This window comes from Notolabrus celidotus, chromosome 2, assembly GCF_009762535.1.
Source record: "Notolabrus celidotus isolate fNotCel1 chromosome 2, fNotCel1.pri, whole genome shotgun sequence".
NCBI lineage: Eukaryota > Metazoa > Chordata > Actinopteri > Labriformes > Labridae > Notolabrus > Notolabrus celidotus.
In genome coordinates, this window is record NC_048273.1 from 19,004,692 (window position 1) to 19,030,403 (window position 25,712).

The 25,712-nt window shown below is 41.9% G+C and overlaps 1 protein-coding gene across 1 annotated transcript in view; it reads left to right on the forward strand.

Annotated features, from left to right (window-relative positions):
- The first annotated feature begins 845 nt into the window (after positions 1-845).
- Positions 846-25,712, forward strand: part of insrb (insulin receptor b) — an 85,097-nt gene continuing 60,230 nt past the window's right edge. The window contains exons 1-2 of the mRNA XM_034707035.1: positions 846-1,654; positions 1,837-2,298. Of these exons, the coding sequence (XP_034562926.1) occupies positions 2,205-2,298 (94 nt within the window). The 5' untranslated portion in view covers positions 846-1,654; positions 1,837-2,204. The remainder of the gene's footprint in view (positions 1,655-1,836; positions 2,299-25,712) is intronic.

Sequence of the window (25,712 nt, forward strand, 5' to 3'; positions counted from 1 at the left end):
CTTTTACCTTTTCTGAAACAAATTAACATTTCATTTTTACGGAAAGGGAATATACCAAATACCGTGACCGGAAGTAATCGAGTAAGGGGTCATTTAGTTTGTTTTGATGGAGAGAAACCAAACGGAGATGGACATGGCTTACATATTAGGACATCCTCAGGTCTCAGAGAGAGGTGTCAGACCTCAGATGAAAAAGCATTATGCCTCTGGAAAAGCTCTGTGATATCCCCGCAAAACCTTCATCATGTGACAGAATTCAGATGAGACCGCCTCAGACCACATCGCCTCAGACCACATCGCCTCAGGATAAATGGAGTCAGGCTAAAAGGAGTCAGACTTAGCTGTAAAAGTGTTCCGTCGTTTTTAAAATTGTTTCCAACTTTGTAAAAGTTTTTTATCTTTTGTAAATTTGTTTCCTTAAATGTAAATTTTTCTCCAACTTTGTAAAAGTGTTTCATCTTTTGTAAATTTGTTTCCTTAAATGTAAATTTGTCTCCAACTTTGTAAAAGTGTTTCATCTTTTGTAAATTTGTTTTGTTCTTCAGGGCCACCATAGTAATTAATTAGCAATAAGATAATTATCTTGTTATATAATATTACATTATTATTGTTTACTACAACTTATGGTCATATATATATATATATATATATATATATATATATATATTTTTTTTTTTTTAAAGATTGATAAATTACATATTGTTTTATTTGTTGAGACGTCTATCGAATAACATATGAGTGTTTTCGATGTTTTAAAGGTGTCGATGTGTGCTCTTCACCCCCCACCCCCCCTGACAAAGAGCACCGGTGTTCTGACACCAACGGCAGCACTGCTTCAGACAGTCCGGATCCGGACCTCTCCCCCTGAGTACGCGCTGATCCGCTCCGGATTTTCCCCGCAGCCCACGAATAGCCCAGCTGAGTCGACTGGCAGGACTTGTTTACTGGAGAGACTAGCAGAAAGGAGAGACGGAAAGAGGGGGAACCTGAGGGAGAGCAAGCTCTATACGGAACGGGAATCCAAGTTTTTACACTTGACCCGTCTTTTAAAGTCTTTTTTGATTCTTTACCTCATCGTGTTTTGATATCGGAGACGGGATACTGACTTTCTGTGTGCGTGTGTGTGTTTTTCTTTGATTTCTAACTCCACCGCCGACACTGAACCCTCGTTTGTTTTGGATTAGCTAGCTACCATTAGCTGTTTTTCCCCGTCGGCTCACGTTAATCTGAGAAAAACAGGCAGCGTGGTGAGTTTTCTCACTTCAAAGCAGCGTGCGGGTTCATCAGAGCCGTCATTTTATGGTTTTTCCTCACATGTTGGATGTTGGAGAGGCAGCCTTCACCCCTCAAGTTTTCCTTCTTTGTTTTTTTTTCTCCCCGTTTTTTCTTTATGGGTGTTCATTCGTTTGCGGCGTGGTGGTCAGCGGGGGTGAAGGAGTTCAGAGGAAGGTCGTAGTAGAGAGAAAGCTGTGTCGCTGCTGCACGTTTTTCCTGCACGTAGGAGTTTCCTGGGATGTGCTCCCATCTATCTTAAAAAGGGCGAGCTTCTGAGAAGATACCAGCAAAGTGGGAAAAATAAAAGGGACCTGTGGACTTCAAAAGGAGAGAGCGCAAACCCTGCCAACTGTCCTTCTTGGCTCTGTTCTGATCCATAGTGAGTTCAGCCTGTCTGCTGAAGAGGAGTCTGTTTTTAATGCCGCACACAGGGAAAATACTCTTACTCTTCCCTCATTGGAGCAGTGCATTACAGAGAAATGAGCCCGGGGCCAGTGGACCTCCAAACTAGCCCCCTGAGTGAGGGATATTAATAATACTGTTATTTCTCTCTTGATTTAGTGGAGCACCAAGTGAACAGATGAACGTGGACTGTCGCCTTCACTTATGGAAAATGAAGATCTTTACTCGCACATGTGTTGCCAGAACCCAAGATCACGTTATTTAGTGGTCTGCATTTTTTCCGGGGCTCACATACATCAAAAACTTGGCTGGGGAGGATACCCATAAATTTATAACCAACTCCCCCCGAATCAAGGGGGGCAACCTTGAATTAGTTGGTTACGCTGAACCTTAATTAAAATAATTTTTTTTTTTTATACCTTTTGATATTCAAACATTTTTTTTAGATGAACAATTCTCCCAAGTGATTGGAGTCCTTTTACATTGGGAAGCTTCAAGAGGACAGCACAACTTACCCTTAACTCAAAATGAGACGCTGGACAATAAAGTTGCGAGCACAAATTGTGTTTTTTATCATCTGCACCTGCATCATCTGCCAGTGTGGACTTACAAACGGAGAAAGTGAGTATTCATTTTTTTCAACATTTGTTCCTGTGTGTTTGTAATGGCACATGCGACTGCACAAAGCTCCATCTAACACACTTTAATATTTAAGAATAAAAATACAATCATTATTCACACAAGCGGGAAAATGAACTTTAAAAAAAAACAAAAAAACCAATAATCATTTGTCCACAACTCATACAAGATTAAAAGTGTATTACCTAAGCTTTATGTGGGTTTAACTGACAAAGTTTGATAATAACACAAGACACATACTAAGACACTATTGTAATGGAATTATTACTTTGTATTAATGTGTGATAAGAAAATTTAAGTCTGGTGATACATTGTGTCTCTCAAGAGTATTATTGTTATTTTATGATTAATCGAATTGATACATTTAGTCACGGGACCTCCTATTTCCTCCCCGCGCATGCGTGGTGTTCCTTCAAGGGTCTAATTAAGGGGCTAGTAATTTCTGTTGTCGCGTACTCGTGGCCGCGCGCAAATTATTGATATTCCTCCGTGAAGACATCGCGCACATAATCTCCCCGCCTCCTCGCGTTGTCTCTTAAAGGTACATATTTTAGCGGCCTGTAGGATGAGCCAGCCTCAGGGCCAGATTAGTCACTGTAACTGGACGAGTGTGGTCTGCTGCAGCGAGTCTAAACTGGGAGTAGCAGGATTGGCCCTGTGAGCACAGCTAGGCCTCTCATGGCGACAGACACACATCACAAACAACACGCACACACACACAAACACGCGGTGCGCGCACACGACGCTGCTGCGGCAGGAAACGTAAACAAATTAGCCGCCGACGCTAAGCAGTCTCTTTATAGGTGTTGGATTAGCCTACATTGGTCGTCAGCTCCAGATCGGACCAAAGTATGGGCGTCTTCCTCGCCGGAACATGCTTGCTCCGTGTTATGCTTGCTGAAACATTTAATAAGGTGTAATAAAAAAACGCGTATAATCCAAACAGTTTGGAGAGAGAGAGAGAGAGAGAGAGAGAGAGAGAGAGAGAGAGAGAGAGAGAGAGAGAGAGAGAGAGAGAGAGACTCAATGATTCCACTGTAAAACCATCAATGATCTAGCCATAGTAATATTAGTGCAGTGATCATTTTTAAAACAGAATGCTGTTTTTAGTAGGAGACATAATAAAAGTTCAAATAATCACAAAGTAAAGGAAAATGACTGTTCCCCTTAAAGATTCTATTTAAATCTGACATGTCTCATAAAAGACTTCTCTATCAGAATTACGTTTAATTGTACATTCAAGTTTGAGCTTCAAATTCGGCTCTTCACTAATGTTTCAAAGGAATGTGACAGTTGCAGAGACTTGAATGAAGGAGAAAAAAATGACCTTGTTTCTCAAAATAGATCATTCATTCGACCATGTGAAGATCATAAGTAACTATTATTGTGTTATCTCAGTTTGAATGAATGAATGAAAGTCTCAATGGAAAACATTGTTATTAGATAATGTCTGTAATGAAAGACCATAACAAATGTACAATTTACTTGATTTTTCAAGTGGTTTAACCTGTAGCCTATATTTCTTCTCCTGTGAATTTGATGAAATGTTGAGATTTGATGATAAAGTCCACAAAGTGTTCCAGAACTCAAATGTAGTGTTTGTGAGCAAAAAGGTTAAGTTAGAAGTCATCTTAAAGAAAGTACTAAGTTAGTTTTGGTGCCTTTGATTTCATAATGTTGATGATATTGAAACTTTGAGCTGTATTACATAAAAATGGTTCCCAGTAGCAGATTCAAAGGAAATGTTCTGGCTACTTTACACAGGTCATGTATGCAGACAGAACAGAGGCCCCTTAAAGGGGGTCTTATGAGTCAAGGCTGCTGGTACCCCTCTGTCCCTCCCCCCTCCCTCTCTCTCTCTCTGAGGAAGTGGAGTACATGTCATTGGCTGTTTCTGGCTCCTGATTTACTCAATTCTCTGAGAAGTGACCATATTTGGCACTCTTGAGTTGTTTACACTACTTTGTGAAGTTGGGGGGGTAGGGGGCAACAACCAAAATACTTAAAATATTTCATTCTGAATCCACACGCCGCTGCCTGACATCTCCCCCTGAGTCATGGGAAAGAGGAAGCAGTATTGATGTAAAAACCACGCTGCGGCTGTGATCTGTTGACTGCACTCAAGAGAATGTGATAAAGCTGCGTCGGACAGGCTGATGTTGTTGATTTTGATTGGTCTGTTTGTCATAATTATCAGCAAACTGTTTTCTGAAGTAACCACTGAGCTGTCTCCTGGTCTAAACTCTCGAAAAACAAGTTGTGCAACTGGGAGCCTTGCCCCCTTCTTGTTCCTCTTAGGCTTGTAAGCACAGCTCTGTTGGAAAGGGTCGTGTGCATGTGTTTGCATGTGTTTTTATATATGCTCTCCACTGCCTGCTTGAGTCTCACTTAACCTATGACACATTGACTAGCATACCTAAAGTATCTCTTAATCTGATGACCTGAGTTAAATAAATAAAGCTGTTGTCTTCACATAGGAATAAAAGTTCTAGAGTTATATTTCTTTACTTTACTGATGAAGTTACTTGTTGATTTGTAAGAGGGAGAATAGGCGCCCTCATTTGTGTGTTTGTTTGTAGTCCTCTTGGATACTCAGGCTGTCTTTAGTGAAGTGCACAGTGGCATTTCCCAACAATGCTGTGCATGCTGTGGAATGTGTTTGAAGTGGCCCACCATGTAGGTGCTTGTATGTGTGTGTATGTGTGTGTACACGTATTTCAGTATGCACCCTAGCCACCCTGTGCTGTCTGCAGGATCTCATCTCTCAGCTCATGACCTGCCCACTTCCGGGCAATGTATGTTTTCAGTGTATTTGTGTGTGTGTGTGTGTGTGTGTGTCCGGAGGAGGTGGTCATGCATGAGAACAGTGTGTACTAAAGCAGCAGACCTAAGAGGGGGTTGCTTGTTAGCCCTTTGCCCTGGGTGGCCTCTTTGACCAACCTCACATTCAGGTCATTAAATTAACTGATTGCTTATAGTTGTTCCATGTTGTTCTGTTAAAATTCAGCAAGCGTTCATGTTAGGCAAGGTGGGGTAAACATAACAATTCATGAGTTTGAGACAAATGTCACGTTGTGGAGCAGAGTACCTCTAGTCTACTGAATTTCTCATGTAAAGAACAATAACAAAGTTTACATCACACTTAAGACACTGCAATTTCTTCATCACTGCTACATGAGCATGCCCAAAATCACATACAAAAGTCTGCATCCAGATATGACATTTTGACCTACCATATGGAGCCCTGGAAAAACATACATGGGCCATACAGTCATACCACCTTAGCACAAGCTCGCAGTCAGCTACACCCACATTAGATATCGTCACAGTGGTGGCTAATGGGAGATCTACCAGCTCAAAGGCTTGGAAAGGACAGAGGTGAGAGCAAACTATGGTTGATCACCACCCTTGTGCCATTCAAAAGTGCAATGGTGCCGTTATTTTTCATTACGGTGCCTGCAGGAAGCAGGAGGATGCTGCGGCAGCTTATCTACTGTATGCTGAATGGGACAAAATAGCGGTCAGTCAAATTAAAGAAGAAAAAAAACCTTAATCGCAGCACGAATAATGTGTTAAGACTGACAGCTTTAGTGTATGCATAACATATCAGACTTATGGTACATTACAATAAAGTCAAAGTAATATCCTGTGGTGTTTTTGACTAAGTGTTGAGTATTTGCTTCAATAAGAGTTTTTTAATGATGTTCTTTTAGCTGTTAGCAAGGGCTATGATGCAGATTAGTGCTGGGCGATACCACACTTTTTTGATTCGATACGATGCCGATTACTTTTTTGGCAATTTATTCGATACCCGATACTTTCAGTGATTTATTTTTTTTAATAAAATGCAACCCTTGAAAGACAAGTCCAATGACAAATACTATTAATTTAAAAACTTGAATATGCAAATCCTTTGCTGGCCTTTTTTAAACAATGAAATACATTTAGAAAAACACATAAATAATAAATAATCAACATCCTCTGTTTAAATTTTTTGAGTGGAAAGCTTAAAACAGCCTCTTCACCATGACCACTGTTAAAATGATACTGTGATCATGATGTTACAAAACTTTGGAGTAAGTTACCCTATAAGAATCAGAAGTGACACATGCGCTCTTATTTCGCATTTATTAATTAGTATCGATATTTTATTAGAGTAATCGATCCTCAAATGAGTATCGTGTAAATATCGATCTATCGATACCACAGAATCGATACGCCCACCTCTAATGCAGGTTCAAGTGTTTTTCTAATGCATGTGCAGTGCTGCTTGCAGAGTGCCATAATATGTTTGGTAGTCCATGTTCACAGAGTCTGTAGACAATGGGGGTCATGAACTGAGGCTCCAGCAGCTGTACGCTTCGTTTCCAGTGTTGGCCAGGAAGGCAATATGTACTGCTAAAGGAAATTAACTGGGTGCCTTTTCTAAGTGCTTTCTACTCTGCACTGATTGGTTCAAAGTACCCCCTTTAGCTTCACCTCACTTGTTCAATTTTGTCTGATTTCAACTGACACCTCAGGACCAGGCTGAAAGGATTATTTGGTTTCTGCTTGTGCAAATAGGGACTATTACTATGACCAATGACGAAACACGCTGGAAGTTCGACAGCTGTGTCTGTTTTTTACCCTTTATCAGTTCTTATCCACACATCACCTTTTATCAGTCTTCACATAAGTTTATACCAAAGTAACAGCAACCATTACATAAGAAGTCACATGAGGACAATAACCTCATTGATACTATTGTATTGATGAGTAAAATTTGGGAGACATGAGGCAGCCATATTTTTGGACTGTAAGTAACTGCTTTGTCCTGAAGTGATGTCGGCAAGTTGTTCATATTAAAAAAGCAAGATTGATTTGAAAAGTAAGTCTTAAAGTAAACCTGTTTATGTGACAAATGACATACTTTTTGTGTTTATTCAGTGTCTGGTTGCTGCTTGTCAGTAAATCTGAGCTGCAAATGCAGTGTATGAACACAACGTTGAACTAACCAAATACCTGACTATATCTCTTGTTTTCTTGAAAAATTTCTGTAACATAAAGAGAAAATTTCTATCAACTGATTTGTCTCTATATTTCAAATGAACCCTGAGAAGTCACTCTTTGAATAATGTGGGACCAAAGAGGTTTTCTTCCCCCTAATTGAACAAAGTATCGTGTCAGAAAAAGTGCATCAGTTCTTAGAGTTTAGGAGACAAAAAGCTGTGTTTCTTTGAGCCTAGTCAGTGCCCTTCTCTCTGACTCCCATTCCTAGATAGAGAACTGTTTATGTAAACGTCTGCTCACTGCACAGAAATGTTGTCGAGTTGGGAGGGGATAGATGGAGTGCAGGGATCACACACACACAAACACACACACAGAGAGCGCCGTTACGCCATGCTGCAACAATCTGATTTGATAGCCCTTGTTGCTGTTTGGATCTGCCCTATTTTAACATTTGGTGACTTCACACAGGAAAGTCCAAGTTGCGCTTCAACTGTAATGTGTGGATGAGGTGGAGAAGGGATCTTTTTTTGGAGCCTTTGCAGGCAGAACCAGATGCTAGCTCGGGCCAAGTCCACATGGAAGTAAATTTGAAAATTGATCTTTTTTGGACTAATTTTAGCCTTCCATCCCCAGAAACTTTGATAACCCCCTGAACCAACCTGATGAGGTTGAAGCTGACTAACAAATTAAAATGTATAAAAAGGAATACAAAAGCACAACTGTCCAGCTTGTTTTGCTACAACCTGCATCCAAACTAAAGCACTTTATAGTTATTTTTTGGTAAACAACTGTTAAAACAGTGTATAAGTCTGTGGTTGAAACAACGCAATTCGCAATTGACTCAGTTGCTTGGCTCTCGACCAGTACGAGAGATATTAATGTTATTCTGTTGTTCAAGCATTCCAGCATGACTGCAGACCTTTTATGTAAGCACACAACTTTTTAAACAGTGTTTCCAGATGTATCTACATTAGTTTGAGAGAGGAGGGCTGAATGGTTTATGTCACCTCATGGGAATTTGTATCTGAGCTCTTGTGGTTACACACCATGCCATAATTTGAAGGTCACACTTTGGACTGTTAACGTGCTCATCTCTGTCGGACACTGATCCGTGCACGGTCAGAGCGGTCCCTCTGGTTAACTCGGCTGTCTGATGTCACTGAAAGAAGCGTATTTCCAGGTATATGTAAGTTTTTGTCTTAAAGGGAAAGGTGAAGAAGCAGCTCTTTGTTGTAACAGGACTGTGGAATTGATTCAACAAGTTGAACAGAATCTTTACTTAAAAAAAACCCTGCTTGTACAGAAACCTTTTGCATTTTTTATTATTATTATTATTATTTTTTATTTCTGAAAGATATATTTTTGGGGGCTTTTTTTCCTTTATTGGATTGAACAGCTGAAGAAAGACAAGAAGTGTGGGGAGTGGAGAGTGGTCAGTGGTCATGCAGGAAATGGTCGTCCGGCTGGGAGTCGAACCGGCGACCTCTGCAACGAGGACTATAGCCTCTATATGTGGGACGCTTAGGCCTCTAGGCCACCAGCGCCCCACCTTTTGCATTTTTAAACAATGTGAGGAGCTGCATTTTTTTTTCTGAAATAATTTGATTATTTCCATTAACTGGAGTAATTTAACAAAAACATAAAAATAGGGATTAAAGAACTTAAATGTCCCAGCTGTGCAGTGACAGCTTATTGCTTTCAGTGTATTTATAGATGACGTATGGTAAGAATAAACAAAGCAATTGTTTACCATTAAAATTAGTCTTTATCTTGCATTACAAACAATAAAATGCAGCTAATTTTCTTCTCATAAAAAATACCTCCTCCTTTTCTTTCAATTTTGCCTGCATCCCAAACAAAAACACATCAAGTTTTATTTTCTTTTTAACAGTTAAGCAGAAACATGCAGGGTGTCTGATTGTTTGCATTGCACTGCAAGTGCATAACTTTGTTCAAATGCCACCCCCTCTGTATCTCTATCATGTGTCCAAGTGTGTGTGTGTGTGAGTGTGTGAGTGTGAGTGTGTGTGTGTGTGTTTGTTGGGCTTGAGTGGCTGTGTAACTGAGCCTGATGGGTTAAATTTATTTTGAGGACTGTCATATGACTGAGAAGTGGCCATTTGACACACTGCCAGGTCAGTCTCCAAGTAGTTAATTACACACACATGCACACAGACACATTGACAACTGGTGTTTTGGATAGGAACGGATGGATATGAGGTATAAATGAAAGAAACATTGGTAACAGATGATAATAATGTCATGTGAAAATCCATCCTGGGTGATAGCTTATGGTTAATGTCAAGTTGATTCCCTCATTCTGGTTTGGTAAAGTGAGACAGCTGTTGACCTTTGCAATCACAATCACGTAAATGTAGCCGTTCTGTGCTCTGTGCGTTAAAAAAAGAACTTGGCAGTGGATGATAACCTCTTGAGCAGTTTTTGTAGTTCATTCTGGGGGGGAAAAAAAGTCAACAAACATGCAACACAAGTATATAAGGAGGGAATGGGCCGAATGGGAACTTTTACTCCATGTCTCTGGTGTCCATGCCTTTTTACTGCTGGCAGTGTGTATCTCTCCCTCTCCTCCCATATCTTGGCTCATTCTCTCTCTCTCCCTCCCTACCTCCCTCCCTCCATTTGCTTTTACGTTCAGGGGTAAGAGGGTTCACTCTCATCCACTGATTTGTTTTTCTTTCACACTGCAGATGCGCACAGCCTGCAGACCTGTCCTCTACACACACACACATACACACACCTGCTAATCCAGCTCTGCTCTCTATGCGCTGGGAAAGCCTCCACTTTCAAACCTCTTAAAGGTGTGAACTCCATCCATTTGACACCTCTCTCTCTCTTTCTCTCTCTCTCACTTGCTATCTCTCTCTCCCCCTCTTTGTTTTTCACCTCTCTTATTAGGCCTGCTCACTCCAGCTGAGCCAGAGTGATATTTAGCACACGTACACCTGCATGATGTGAACAACAGCAGCCGGTCACATGGACGTTTCTGAATGTGCTTGTGTTTGCTGCCCTGCGTCCATGTGTGTGTGTGTGTGTCCTTTTATGAGTACTCATGCTTGTATGCGTACGGCGGTGGTGTGTGTCTGACTGGGAGGGGGGGGTCTGTTTTTGTCCTGATGAACTTGCCTGAGATGGGTTACTATGGTGACAGCACTAGCTGTGCTGGCTGCAGTAGGCTAACAGTGCCTTCCCCACCTCTTGTCTAAATACACCTCTAGTCTGCATTGAGCTCACACCCAAGTCATGTGTGTGTTTGAATGTTTGAATGTTTGTAAGACAGAACGTAGGATATTTATTCAGACAAAGTTGTTCTAATTGTAGTGACAGTATTGAGTTTTTGCAGTGTGATTTAGGCGTTGGCCACCTGAGTGCTCCCTGATTGATCTCAACTATAAACCTTCTAACTTACTAGTTTTCTGATGTTGTAATAATTGAGTTTTAACAATAAATATTCTGGAGTGACTCATTTTCTTGACATTTGAATATGAAATAAAATTCAAACTATCTCACTAGTAGGGATGTAAGGATACACACTTAACCCACGATTCGATTCGAATCCCAATTTTTGGTTGACGACACGATTCACTCACAATTCTCTAACGATTTTCAAGAAAACTGGATTGAACTCAAAGTTAAAATAACTATTATTTTATCTCAATTCTCAGATATCCTTGTTGGAAAATTTCAGAACAATTATAGAGCAATGGAAAGTGAACAATTTCCAAATGAAAGTATTAAATATTAAAACAAATAAGGTACATCTCTTTAAATTAGGGATGTAAATTTCAAGTATTCTTCTTGATCGATCTTTGAAAATGTTAACGGTAAATTGTCGTTTAATCATTAAAAAAACGTGATTGGACGTTATAAATAATCTCAGTGGACGCATGGTGAGAGAGTGAAGACTACAACATGTGGATTTGCTGCAACAGGACAACTGAGCAGGATCATATTTTAGACTTACTCGCTTTTTATCCAAATGCCTGTGCGTGGGTTACGCTTTTCTTCGGTCAAGTGGATCTGTAACCGTCTAACCGTCTATTTTCTACATCAAAATAGTTCCAAACTGTGCGGTATACGAGATACCATCTGTCACCTGTGCTTGTTTACCTGATGGTAGAGCATTATAGCAGTGCAGCAGTAGCACTTCACTGGATCTACATCCCCCGCCAGTGGCAGGTGGTTGGACTACAGCTTAGGCACAAAATTAGATTGGCATTTTGGGCCTGCAGTAATACAAATAATAATAGTTAATTTCATTAAGTCTGGTGATGACCAGCCAAAGTGACATGGTTTAATCTGGAAGTCAACTTTACACACACATCTCTAGTTTTGACACCTGGGAATCAAGTCCTCTGCCTCTTCCAATCAGCATTCATGTGAAGGAGTAAATCAATAAATCTCAGTCCAGTGTAACCCTGTGTCTGTTTCATACTCAATAATTAATTCAAACACTGCTTTTCTTGATCCATGATGTTACTGTACATTAAAAAACAATGGTTTTCTTGTCTGTTTTGCATGTGCTGCTAACAGCCTCTTCCTTTTAACACTCTTCAGTACCCTCTAAACTGGTTTGTCCTTTTCACTCTCTGTACTGATGATATCTCATGAATAAGAACAGTCAAAGTGACAGGTCAATTATAGATTATATGCTTGTATGATTAAATTAGGTTTTATATTAACTCTCATCTGATTTACCCTTGTTTGTTTTTGTGTTTTGGGGAGTGAGTTTTTAATCTATGAACAGTCTTTTTATTTATCAATAAGGAGCCCTTTGGCAGTGATGAATGCTCAGTTTTTTTTTGTAGAAATTGCAAAACATTTAGTCCAAAGTAGTCCTCATTTAAACTGAACAAATCTTTATCCCTGTAACTTCAGGGTCCATCCCTTCTTTTAATGATGCCACAAACGTATTCTTATTGATAGGTTAATTAACATGTTTTTTCTGAAGGGGCTTCAATGCATCGAAGTACAAGCAAAGACTCAAGCCCTGCAGCAGGTTGGAAGGATTAAATCTCAGATAAGGAAATGACTGATGCCAAACTGCGTGGCAGATTAAAGCTCATGTGAATTGAGTTGCATGTCTGAATAGCACTGAACATGATAATCAGCTGTATTCTTTGGAACTGAGTGTGGACAACTTGGAACAGAGCAGCCTGTGCTAACTGCTTGAGTGGCTGGTTGTTGCACAAAAGGAGGATCTATAGTACACTTTCAATATAATCAAGGCCTGCATTTAACATCTAATGGTGCGGCTCAGAGAAGAAGTTGTCGTAGTTGCAGATGATAATGTGATTTTGGAGCTAAAAAGAGGAGACAAACTGCTAAAACATGGACTCCAAATGCAACTCGCTCAAATAGGATGATGCTCAGATGTACTTTCAGATGGGTAAAAGCAGTATTATGATGTCTCACTCTGTGTTAGTGAGAGGGTGTGTATGTTCTTGGATAACAACAACAAAGCCTTTAGAGTAGAAACGTATGCATCTGTTATAGCAGAACATTTGGCTTTGAAGCATCCAGGTCAGACTTTTTAAAGTGTCAGAGGAGATTTGTTTACAAAGTGTGTTTTTCTGTACATATGGGGGCGGGTGCATCACATGCCTTTCACTGCTGTAACAGAATTTAACTAGTCATTAGGCGTCATGTTGTTCAGAAAGTGAAGAAAACAGACACTTCGGGACAGCATGGAGTGAGAGGAGAAAACACTCTGGCCAAAATGGAGTGAAAAGGGACGCGGAGATCAAGAGCTTTCAGCCACAGTAGTTTATGAGCCTGCTTCAAGCATTCCTAATTCACTTACAGTTAAAGGGATCCCATATTGAATCATGCCTTGCTGTTAAATGACAACGTAATGAATGGAAGTCATTTTACAATACCGCTGTGGCCACAGACCCTCCACTCCAGGGACCTGTCTGTCAGAGGCGAGGGAACAGCCAGTGATTTGTTGGCCAGGGGGGCCCTTATGAACGTTAACATGACGTCAGTATTCCTCGCATGCCATACCTAGCATGCTCCTGGATATCCTGTACGGAAAAACCAACAAAGGAGGGCAGTGGCTGAAGTTCACTGAGACTCTGTGAGGGTTTTTTGTGGGAAAAAAAACTAACAAGCAGACGAACAAGAAGGAGGAAGAGGGAGATATTTGTCTATAATCAAAAACCCTCATGAAGTGGTTACAGATAACAGGGTATCATCAAGTCAAGAAAGGGATGTCATCCTGAGGCACTGAGTTGTAAATAAAGAAACAAGTTTGAGTCATCTCTTTTTGTAGCCTCTAGGGCAGCTTAGCAGCTAATTAGCTATTTGCATACTGAGGTTAAGAGTGCACATTTCCTGTGTGTATGTTTGTTTGGTTGCCTTGCACCTAGCTAAGGTGTGAGACAAGACCAAGCTGCAGCTGAACTGCTGTTGGAAGACACAGACTCATGAATGTGTAAGTGCAAAAAAACTGCAGCACTTTGAGTGTCCACTTGAGGCTGGCTCCAAAACCCAGGGCAGCCCAATATGTCCCAGCAAAATCAGACATGTTTACAGCCTGGAACAAAAAACTGTGTTGGCCTGTATAGCTAATTTTTCCCAAGCTGCAACCTCCGGTCTCAAACTATGAAGCCCATGCGGAAGTGTTATAAACTGCAATTCATCGAGAATCCGATTAATGCTGGCTGCAGAAACACCGGAAACCACAGACACCAATTAAAAAAGACGATATTTGCAGCATTAATAAACATGTTTACAGCCTGGTTCAAAAAATGGCTTAGTTCTACGTAACTAATTTCTCGTAATAATCGGCACACACTGTACAGGGGATGAATTTCTTTACTAACCTAATTAAGATTATGAGTTTTTGCCCAAATAAGGACATGACTGACTTGACTCCTGGATGGGAACACATAGCTGTTGGCTAGGAGGCTCAAACTCTGCATCTTTACGTCACACTCTGCCTGGTTGAGTTCTGCATTTCCAATATGGCTGCCGCCGTCAATTGGCTTCAAAACAGCGCTCAGGAACATATGGGTGACGTCACGGATATTACGTCCATTATTTATACAGGCTATGGTTTTTCCATTCCTACACCTTGAGTAGTAGGGGAAGTTTTGTACAACTTATCTGTCTTGGTTATATTAAGCCTAAGAGTTAAGCATAAATTCATAGAATTAGGCAGTGCAGCTGCTCTGGCTTAAAGGTAAGTGCATTGTTACTGTTTGCCAGGGGGCTTCAAGCCTTACCATAGGCTGTATGAAACATGATCATAGTCTCAGTAACTTCCCCAATTTAAAAGAGGTGTTTTGAAGACCAATGATGGCAGTTGCCATATTGGTAATGCTGACTCAACCTAACTTTTGGTCAACATAGAAAAAGGCAAGAAGTGGACCTCAGGTGGATATTTGTCCTACCTCACGGCTGTCTGTCAATTAATGCAAAACTAGTGCCATCATTTCCTTCTATAATGCTGTTTGTGGTGTACAATGGTTTACAGAGAAACGTGCTGAAAAAAGCAAAAGTGGCTACTTAAAATGGACGGAGGGACTGAAGTTATGTGCACAGGCCTGAGCAATGGAAAAGGTAGCGGGAGGGAGAGATATGGAAGAAGGAAACAGAGAGGCAGAATGTGTGTGTGTGTGTGTGTGTGTGTGTGTGTGTGTGTGTGTGTGTGTGTGTGTGTGTGTGTGTGTGTGTGTGTGTGTGTGTGTGTGTGTGTGTGTGTGTGTGTGTGTGTGTGTGTGTGTGTGTGTGTGTGTGTGTGTGTGTGTGTGAGGTTTTCCTGCAGCAACTAGTGAGAGCTTGTGGTCTAACAGTGCAGACAAACGGGCCATTAAACTGGCCTGGCCCCTCTGCTCTCCATCCCTCCAGCCTTCCCTCTGCTTCTCCCTCTTGTTTGTCAACTCACCCAACGTCACCCCACTCCATTCCCTCCTTCTCTTTCTCTCCGATTGCTCTTGTACCTCTTTTGCATTCTCCATTGCTCATTCAGCCTTTTTTCTGTCTTGCTTTCTTGCTTGCCAAACTCTCCCCTGCATGTTACATACAGACATTCAAACATATACACACACACACATACAAACAAATGCAGTCTCATTTCAAGGCAGTGAGAATCAAATTATCTCCTCCTCTTTGCAATTTTCTTTATCTGCATGAAATTTTGTTTTCAGCTGTAGCTCAGAGTTGGCAGCTTTGCAACAATCCAGTGAAATCAGTGGGATTTACCATGTAAGGGATGAGATCACTAGTCAATCCACCCCACAGGGAATACCTCAACGGAAGTCTCAAACTTTCTTGAACCAAGGTTATAACTTTAAAGTGAGTCATAGGAACGTGTTTGCAATGAGCTACAGGCTGCACATTGGGCTGCTCACATCTGTCTCCCTTTACAGTCTTCATGCTGATATACTATATAACAAACTACAGCATTAGAAGAAGCAGATGAAGATTGAAAATGGAGCCTTGTCTTGTAGCCACTCATTGACCATACAGGCCCCAAGAAAGAAGACAGGCAGATTGGAAGGAAGAAAGAGAGTCACATGGGATGGAAGAATCCAGAGCCATCAGGCAGGCGTAGCTGGTCCTGCCTCGTGTGTAGATCTCTGGTTTGTGGGTCGGAGTGTTGGTGGGGCCGGGCCCTGCAGCTGCTGCCGTGTGGCTGCAGTTCAAGCAGGGGAACCGAGCCCCGGCTGCCTTCCCGCTCAGGCCAATGCTCACCACACCAAGACGCTGCACCGTGCTCCGCTTGCAAACGTGGGAAGATGAAAAGGAACATCAGATGTTTTTTGTATTAGTCATTCAGTGCTTGTGAGTGTGGTGTCCTCGCTCTCTCTCCGTGTGTGTGTGTGTGTGTGTGTGTGTGTGTGTGTGTGTGTGTGTGTCTGTGTCTGTGTCTGTGTCTGTCTGTCTTGCGCTATATCTTTGGCACAGTCCAGCCTGCAGTTGATTACCTGCTCCTGTTTCATAGTCCTCTGTCTGTTCCTAAATGTTTAGACTATGTCAGGAATGCTGCTCCCCCCAACATGCTTTTTTATTTGTTTGGAGCGCACCACCTGGTTTAGCTGTTTGTAAGGCGGGGCAAGGATTTTTCAGATTTTTTTCTCTGGCTTGTGTGTTACCAGCTGTCCAATTATTTTCCTAGGCAAGGAATATGTTGGTTGCTAATGGTCATGGGTACAAATGGGTCTACTGAAGATCTTTAAGTCTCTCTGTGAAAGGACTTCTCTCTAAAACTAGTCAACAAAGAGCAACACAGCTATAGCAAGCGTGTAGGTAACATGTGCTTTCAGGTTAAGTTACACAAAAAAGAACTGCAGCAGAAGAATACAGCATAAGGCAGAGAGGAGAAGAAAGAGTTTACTGGGCAGTAAGGAAAAACTTCTGGTACTCAGACAATCACTGTTTTTGCTGTACACATGGACTGAGGATTTTCAGCTTCTGGCCTTTGTGTCTTGTGTCTGAAGACAGGGCAAGGAAGTCTTCTGGAGATGTAAACACAGGGAAGCAGTCTGCCAAGTTGCAAGATAAACATGTATTCAATAGTCTTGAAAATCATTGAAAAGTTTAGGCTCTTTTAACAAGTATGCTGAAAACACCTTGAAAATCGTAGTCATCTTGTCTCAGATCATTGCTACATAAAAGATAGATATGCGACATGTTTTACTGTCTGACTACACGTCGCCACAGTGGATACTTGGTGTTTGGGTTGGTGGACATAGACTCGAGGGATCGCTTCCTATCAGGTATCCTGTCACTCCAACAAGATGTCCAACAGCGCCGTCAATGCTCATTCTGCTCTTGTTTCTCCTGCCCTCTTTTTCCTCTCCTCCCTCCCTGCAGCCTTGAGTCCAAGGTCAGACAAAGCTCAGTGGGAGTTAAAAATAGTGAGTCATTGTTTTTAAAAACAAGTGACAGTGACCCGGCACCTTGTCTGCCCCCACCTTACTCGCTTTCTCTCTTCCTCATTCTTTCTCTGTTTATATTTTGTCTCTTTGTCTCCCTCTGTCTGTACCTATCCCTTCCCGCCTCCTTTCTTTTCTTTCTCTCTCCTGTGCCAGTGCCGGAAGGGAGAGCGAAACAAGGCGAGCCAAAGTCACCAGTGTGATCTGATTTAGGCCCTCTCTCTCCTCTCTTGGCCAGCCATCTGACAGCGCAGGGCCTGCATGTTGCTCTTTTCTACCCGCTTCAATCTGCCACAGCCTGGCCCGGTGCCACAGCTGTAACGGGACCCAGCGTTGTGTATTAATAGGACTAGGCCGGCTCCCCTTGCCATGCTCCTCAATGGGAGGCTGAGGCAATGGAGGAACAGGTGCTCCAACCCACACACTCCTTTACTCTGCTTCGTCCCCTCCTTTCCCAAGCTTCCTTCCCCTCCTCCATCCCTCCAACCTTTATCTGATGTCCTCAAACGTGGACGGATAGGTCAGTCACGATGCAGATGCATGTGTTAGCTGCATTGCTCACACCTTGTGTCACTTAACAGGATACTTCAAAAAGTTTTCCCTGTGTGGTTCAAAGAAACAGCACGATGATCTTCTTTCCACTCTTGAAGCCGCCCTCCCCTCTCCACCTCTTCTTGGCTCACGTACTATTATTTCGGTCCTCCACTCTCTTTGTTTTGGAGGTACAAGTTGGTACATGTTAATCAAAATACCTCTCATGCAATTTCTCAGCATCATTTTTCACTGTAGAAGCCACAGCTTGGCAGTGGGCGCTCAGGGAGCTGGCTTTACTTCTCAGGACTTTCCACAGCTATATTAACAAACAAATGCATTTTTCCACTGGCAGCCCACTTGGCACCGCAGCCACATATTCTCTCTCCTGGGGTTTGTTCAGCAACGGAGCTGTTGACAAATCTATAATCAGCAGATCACCTCATCAGAGGCAATGTGCGCCTAAGCTGACACAGAGAGGAAACTTCTCACAGTCCAGAGTTAGCCGTCACCTGGTTTCATGCTGGATAGGTCTGGTTTCACGCTAAGCTAACGGGTGGCTGCCCCTCCACTCTGCTGAAAGGCAGAAGCAGGCTGGTCCCCGGGCCACAGAGGGCTCCACTCTCACCTTCTAAAGCTGCCACCGTGATCCACTTTCTCACCGCCAGCCAGCTACTGTTAGTTGATGCATATTAAATTCTCTTCAGGGAGCACATCTCTAAAAATAAGAGAAGAATCTGTCTGAAATTGTAGCTACACTATAACGGATGCTGCAGCTGTGGGTGCTTGCCGAATAGTGGAGATGGCACTTTCTGTTAGAGATAGCTGTTACATTGCTATGACCTCAGTTGCACCGGTCATATGATGTCATTTGTGGGCTGTGAATATGGGGAGCTTATTCTATGAGCTAATTCTGCTCCATATTTGGTGATGACGTGCTAAAATGGCAGGGAGCTAAACAGAACTGTGTCAATACTTCTTCCATTGACTTGTGAAGGGACTGCATATGAAAATTAGCTTCAGTCTAATGAAACACATGGTAACAATTATGTTGTGCATGGTCCCCTTTCAAAAACATGAGGATAAAAATGATCTGTGGTTAAGTTCATGTTGGAAATATGTTAACCCTTTCTTATGAATGCACACTTAGGATTTATCTTTTAGCTGATTCCTGTGATAACCAGATCCTGCTGACAGATCCCAATGAAAGTACTGATAACTTCCTGTGCCTACTGTAGCTTGGTATTCCCTTAATACATTTCCTTTGGGATCACACCTTTGACTGAAAAGATGAATTATGTTTAAACTTGAGGACTTTTTTCCACTTGTCAAAGTACTTGTGGCTCATGTTTGAAAAGTTGCAGTTGAATTATCCTCCTCTAAAACAGTAAAAAACAACCACACAGGTGATGCCATGTTGTTCCTTTGTAGGGCTGCACTTTTTATTTTTCTTGGTGGATCACGTAATGCCATCTGCTACAGCAATGTGTCTGTTTGTTGACAAGTAAATGAAAGCAACTTTTATCCGAAAATGTACTATTGGGGTAATAAATATTCATCATAAATCCCTTTTATTATGGCGTCACCTGTTACAAACATCCAGGAAGTTGAGATTTTGTGCTGTCCTAGTTTATATTTCTTTGATGCAAGCTTTGTCTGCATGGAGAAGTACAAAAGGAGAGGAAGTAGTTAGATTTTTTTCTCTTTTTAATTTTGATCACACTCCTCACACATGGCTGTATTGTGTCCACAGAACATAGTACCTGTACCAATCCTCCTAGTTTCACTTTAGAACTGAATAGCATTTTGTTCCAGTAACATCAATCCAATCTACACGTCCTGCAGTCACATTGCAAAAGATGCATTTCCTGTTGTTTTTGTTGAAACAGTGTTTTCTTCATTCATTATCATGTAGCCCAATCTTATCTCTGTCTTCTGTATTATCGTCTCTGTTTGAAAAACAGACGAGCAACAGGTATAATGTACCAAATTATAGGAATAACACAGAATCTGTGTGAACAGCAAAGGCAGATAGCTGGCCGATTTATTCGCTAACTGTTGAAGCATAAATGTGTGAAAAGACCTCATAGCTATTCAAGCAGCCACCATGGCAAATGTCTAGAATGTATCTTTTTGAAATTTGTTTTTCACGAGGAGAACTGACTTTTTTTTGAGAGTGTCGGTCTTCAAGATGTCTATGATTTTTTTTATTAAAGGAATCGTGAATATGAACTCATTCACCACCTCTCTCCATCTCCAAGCTTTGTGCTCTGCTGTTTCTGTTTGTCTACCCCTCTATGCACCCCCCTCCCCCCTCCTCCTCCTCCTCCTTCTTTTCTCATTCCTGCTGCCAAATTAAGTGTCAAACAGACAGGGAAGGCGGGTGGATGGCCCACATTTCTCCTATAGAGGTCTACACAGTATGGTACAGTACGTTCCAGACAGTCTGCGCTCTGTTATTCCTTTCTCACCGCTCTGCTCTGATACAACCCTCACCCCTCCATCTCTCACCCCCCTCAGGCTCATTAGCGGCTGATTGGGTTGTTATTGTAATTAAGAGCTCCTGTACAACCAGGGAGAGCACCAAGCTGTCTGCTAATGGGTGGTCCTTTTGGTGGGAGGATGGGCTAGAGAGGGGTCACGGTCATTGTCCAACAGAACCCCCACCCACACAATGTCTACCAGGTTTTTTTTTTTCTTATGTGGGCCTTGTATGTAAGTCATTTCTGTTGAACAATTTGCTTTCTTCTAGATCACAAAAATGGAACATTGTGCAGCAGGTGTCTTTTTGTATAGCATGCTGTTTCTCTGTCTTTTTGTCACATGCTCTTCTCTGATTCAATCAGTCAGAGGCTCATTTTGTTTGTTTTGTTTGGCTTATTGTTGTGATTGTGGCTAGTAGGTAGCAACTAGTGCCCCCCCCCCCCTTCTTGAGCCTGTGTGTGAGCTTGTTACTTGCCATGTAACAGTGGTCCATAGCGGCCCTCCATTCATGCATGTGATCACCAACCGTCCTGTAGGTCCCTTACGTCACTCTGCGTTCCTGCCTTGGCTCAGGTTACACTTTCACCCCCTCTCTAACTCCCTCCCTCCCTCCCTCCCTCCCTCCCTCCCTCCTTCCCTCCCATCATTTTCTGCCTCTCTTCACCCCCTTTTTCCTCGCGACCCCTTTTCCCCCTGACTCAATCTCTGCTCTGCTTTCATATTCCCGCGCTTTGCCTCTCCAGTGTCCCCTCTGCTCCTCTCTTAAACCTGGGTGGAGAGAGGGAGGAGATGGCTCATTATTTTAAATACACAGTGGCTCTCACTCCCATACTCTGTCTCCTCCTCCTTCTCCTTCTCCTCCTCCTCGCGTCTTCCCCATCTGCCCCTCGATGACCCCCTCCCTCCGTCTCTCCCTCTCGTTCCTGTCAGTTGAAAACAAGACTCCATTTTGCGGAGCGAGCTCCCAGCAGCACCGTCTGCTGCTTTCCCCTCATGGCCCACTAACATTTCTTTGTGTCAATAGAGCTTCTCCATCAGGAGACGTGACATATGTGCTCGCCTGTTCGCATGCTGAGTGAGGAGAAAGACCTCATATGTATACCTCCAGTGGGGAAAACACATTAATTGTGAAAAGGTCATGTTTACGTCCTCTCAGTGTGTCTTGAGGATTATTGTGGGCAGAGGTGAGTTGCACCCTGGCCCTGTTGATGTTGCGTAACACAGTTTGTTATGTTGTCGCGTTGCACAATAGGTATCCGGTTAGTGCTGCAGGCTGACAGCGAGTGGGTGGCCCGTAGGCTTGTTTGATGTGTCCAGGAGATAAGGCAGGAGGGGCAGAGAGGTGTAAGGTTGCTGTTATCACTGGGAATAACACCAACTGCTACACTGTGCAGGAAGAAGTGTGTTTTTGTGTTTTGGTTCCTGACACCTTATGTGTCTCATAAAGAGGGTGCGGCCAAGTCAAAGTGACCTGCCTGGGTGAATGAGCAGTTGTTGTTTCAAACTCTAGTTTATCTGATGTGATGCTTAACAGCTCAAATGGGTTTATTGTCTGATTTTATGAGTTGTTTTTGGCTGCTGGCGAAGCTGGCAGCAGGCGGAAGTGTGCAAAGTTGAGCCAGCTTTGGCCACGTCCACACTAGTGTTTACTACTCCTTTGAGATGATTGCTTTTCACTCTATTGTTTGATAAGTGTTTCCTGTAAGTTCTGACAGACATGGCTTCGCAGGTACAGTTTGTCATAACTCCGCTGGCACATGTTTTTTAGACTTTGGATTAACAGAAGGGATTTTCATGCATGGAAAATGAAGGAAGATCAAGAAAAGTAAATGCTGTTCCCACTTGTTGCTATCTGATCAATTTGACCAAGGCTGTGGCAGCAACCGAAAAGTGGAAGTGCCTTTTTTTTATTTATTTATAATTTCCTTTTGTTTAAAAAAACAAAACAAAACCCAATGAAAAGATAAAGTGCTCAGTGAAGAACACCATTTTATCATGCCAACATTTACTATACACATAACCTCCCATATGGTCCTCTTCCTGCATCCACCTCACTGTCCCCCCTGCTCGCCTTGAAGGAGCAGAGGCTTCAGCTGCTCTGCTCCCCAGCTCTGGAACTCTCACCCACCTGACCTCCGTAATACTGACTCACTCCCACATTTTAAATCCAAAGTCAAAACTCATCTGTTTAAACTGGCTTACTCCATCTGACCACAACTCTACAGTCCATTCACTTAAAACTTTTAAAATTGTATTTTATTTACTGTTTGTTATTTAAACTCTGTTTGTTTTAATGTCGTAAGGTGACCTTGAGTGTCAAGAAAGGTACCTATAAATAAAATGTATTATTATTATTATTAATGCTACCAAACACCCTAAGCATGAAGATGGATGGTGGGTAGATGGGCAGCAAGAGCCAGAACAACCCTAGGGATATCAAGTGGGCACCTCCGTTCACCAGTGTTTCATTCAAATAGGCCCACAACACCTTTGGGAGGCTTAATAGTGAGTTAACCCTGGATACCAAAATAGTGAAGAAAAGAGAAAAAAACAAAGCGTGAGTATGTGGGGATGTTAGGGAGAGGACCGGAAAGGCAGGGCCACTTGGCACTCTTAGGGCACTGACCTATTTCCACTGAAATAAATTTAGTGCTAATGTATCAACAAAACTTAAAAAATGCATGTTTATTTAACTTTCGGTTGGAGGCTTCATCTTTTTAATGACATCCAAAGACTGCTTCTGAAGTTGTAACAACATGCCGTCAGTAATGACTTTGTACTACACGTACATAATGTCTTTGTGACCTTTCCCTTTTCAACCGAAAACCCATGTCTAAATAACTCAACCTGTATTTGAAACACACAGTCATAGTAAACAACACAGTTGTATTTGCCAGTTTAGTGATGACAGACTTTATTGGCTGCTGTCCATTATCAGAAGTCTCTTAAACAGTTCTATTGATGTGCTGCTGTTCGGAGTTTGTCCCTGGATTGTTGACATGTTTGTCTCGCTAACCATTAACAGAAAGGGACGTTAATGGGTAGCTTACACCTGGGAAAGGGAGGGGGCCAATAACAACTCAATGGAACCAAGTTGTAACCAGCAAGGATTTGACATTTTTTAAAACTTTTTGACAAGAAAACTTTTCCAACATGAACTCTTTTGCCAATTGATATGAACAGGTTTTTTTCTTTGCATAAAAACATAAGACATTTATCACTTTTTCCTGGGGTTGAAGTCACTCAGGGTGATAGTTGTTTCCTTTTTGAGGAAACAAGTTTGTTACATTTAATTTACAAAATGAATTATCATCCAAACGTCAGTTTTCTGTTGTCTATAGTCATCTTTCTGGGCCATGACAGCTGGAAGTGTAGTCTGGATAAATGAATGGTTTTAACATATGAACAACTAAGTGATTATGTCTCGCCAGTACAAGTACATTATTCAAATGAGTCAGTCTACTGAATTAACAAGGCAGTGTTGAGTTTGTGTGCATTAATGCAAATGTACCTGTAATTTTAACATTGTTCAAACATATGCAGCGTCTGTGAGTGGAGCAGTAAATCTCTTCTCTTTTCAGCAAGTCTGTTCTGAAAAGCCTAAGCTTGCTTTACAAGGTGTTGACTGAAAAGCCGGTTAATCTGGGTGGGAAAACATCTCACCTGTGCGATAATTAATCTTGTGTTGGATTTTCCAAAGCGAATAATTTAGACTAGTCTAAAGGTTAGGAAAAGTTTTTAAAGAAAATAAGAGGTTTTTAATTTGGATAAAAAGAAGTGTCTTTCTCTTGTTTCTATGTTAGAATGTTGATTGCAGTAGAGAGAGCAATATGTTGTTTTTTTAAACAATTTTGGTTCACATTGATGACTAACTACTGGTTGGTTTGTTGCTTTCACTCATAGACTGTATAAGATATGGACGTAGTAACCGTGACGTCACCCATCTGTTTCTGAAGTGCGGTTTTGAGGCCAATCATCGGCGGGAGACATGTTGCTGCTGTCAAGCGTTTGTGACATAAAGAGGCAGGCTTTGAGCCTCCTAGCCAACAGCTACAGTGTTCGTAATCTTAATATCTGCGAAATTGCCACGTTAGAAAAAAATCCCACCCCACAGGGTGTGCCGATTGAGAAATGAGCTATCCAGACTACACTTGTCTTTTGTACCAGGCTGTAAACATGTTTATTCCTGCTGTAAAGATCGTCTTCTTTGAATTGGTTTGTATGTGGTTTCCGGTAATTCAGGAGTCAGCCTCAAGTGGCTCCTCGATGAACTGCTGAGATTTTTAGCACTTCTGCATTGGACTCATATTTTTAGACCGGAGGTTGCCGCTTGCTTTCACTACAGATCACAAGTGAGCAGTATTGTCTCCGTGTCCTCTTCATAACTATGCAAACCTTTGTCGTTGTTTTTTCTTAAGTATATTACTTTTGCCTTGTGATAGGAGTGGCAGGAGTTGTCGATGTTTTATTTTCATCTTAACACCTACAAATTGTAAGACATCTGTCTCCCTTGTTAAGTCATTTTAAAGTGGTGAGAATTACATCAGATATGTGCACCAGCACCAGCAGCATGTCTTTTCTCTTTACATCTGTTCAAGAAACGGTCCCCTTATGAATTCTCCACTCCTCTACTGCGTGTGCTTGTGTGTTTGGATTTGCCAGTGTGTAGCAGCAGCAGCAAAGAAGTATGAATGAACATGGATACGAATTTAGCTTCCAGGCTTCATTTGTGTTAACCCCTTCATGTCTGCTTCATTGAGATCAGACAGAGTCTTACAATAATTTCCTCTGTGGAGAGAAACTGCTTAAGCCAATGAGAAGAGAGAGAGACTATGTCTGTGTATGTGTGTGAGAGAGAGGCTGAGGGAGGGGAGGAGACTAGCAGCCAGTCACAGGCAGCAGGGACTTTATTGAGACTGTTTCTTGAATGGCTCTGCTCTACTTTGTGCAGCTCACCGGTGGTTTCAAGGCTTAAATGGGAAAAAGAAGCATCTGTTGATGTTCCCATCCTTTTTTAAGTACCCTTGCAAATAGAAGACGACTCATTTGCTCATTTGCAAAAACCACAGTCAAGCTAATTTCTGAGAAGCAAAGGTTCCTCAATAAATCAAGTAGAAAAAAACGTGTGAACAATTTGGGTGTCCCGATACAACTTTTTCACTTCCGATACGATACCGATATTTCAGCCTTGAGTTTTGGCTGATATCAATCCGATACGATATCAGCACGAATCATACATACTTTTATTACTTATTCTGTGGTATGGAATGTTAGAAAAGGCTTGATAATGTGATATTACCATAGACTGTATAAAATATGGACGTAGTATCCGTGACGTCACCCATCTGTTCCTGAGAGCTGTTTTGAAGCAAATCGACGGCAGCAGCCATATTGGAAATGCGGAACTCAACCAGGCAGAGTGTGACGTAAAGAGTGAGCCTCCTAGCCAATAGCTATGTGTTCCCGACCGGGAGTCACGTCAGTCATGTC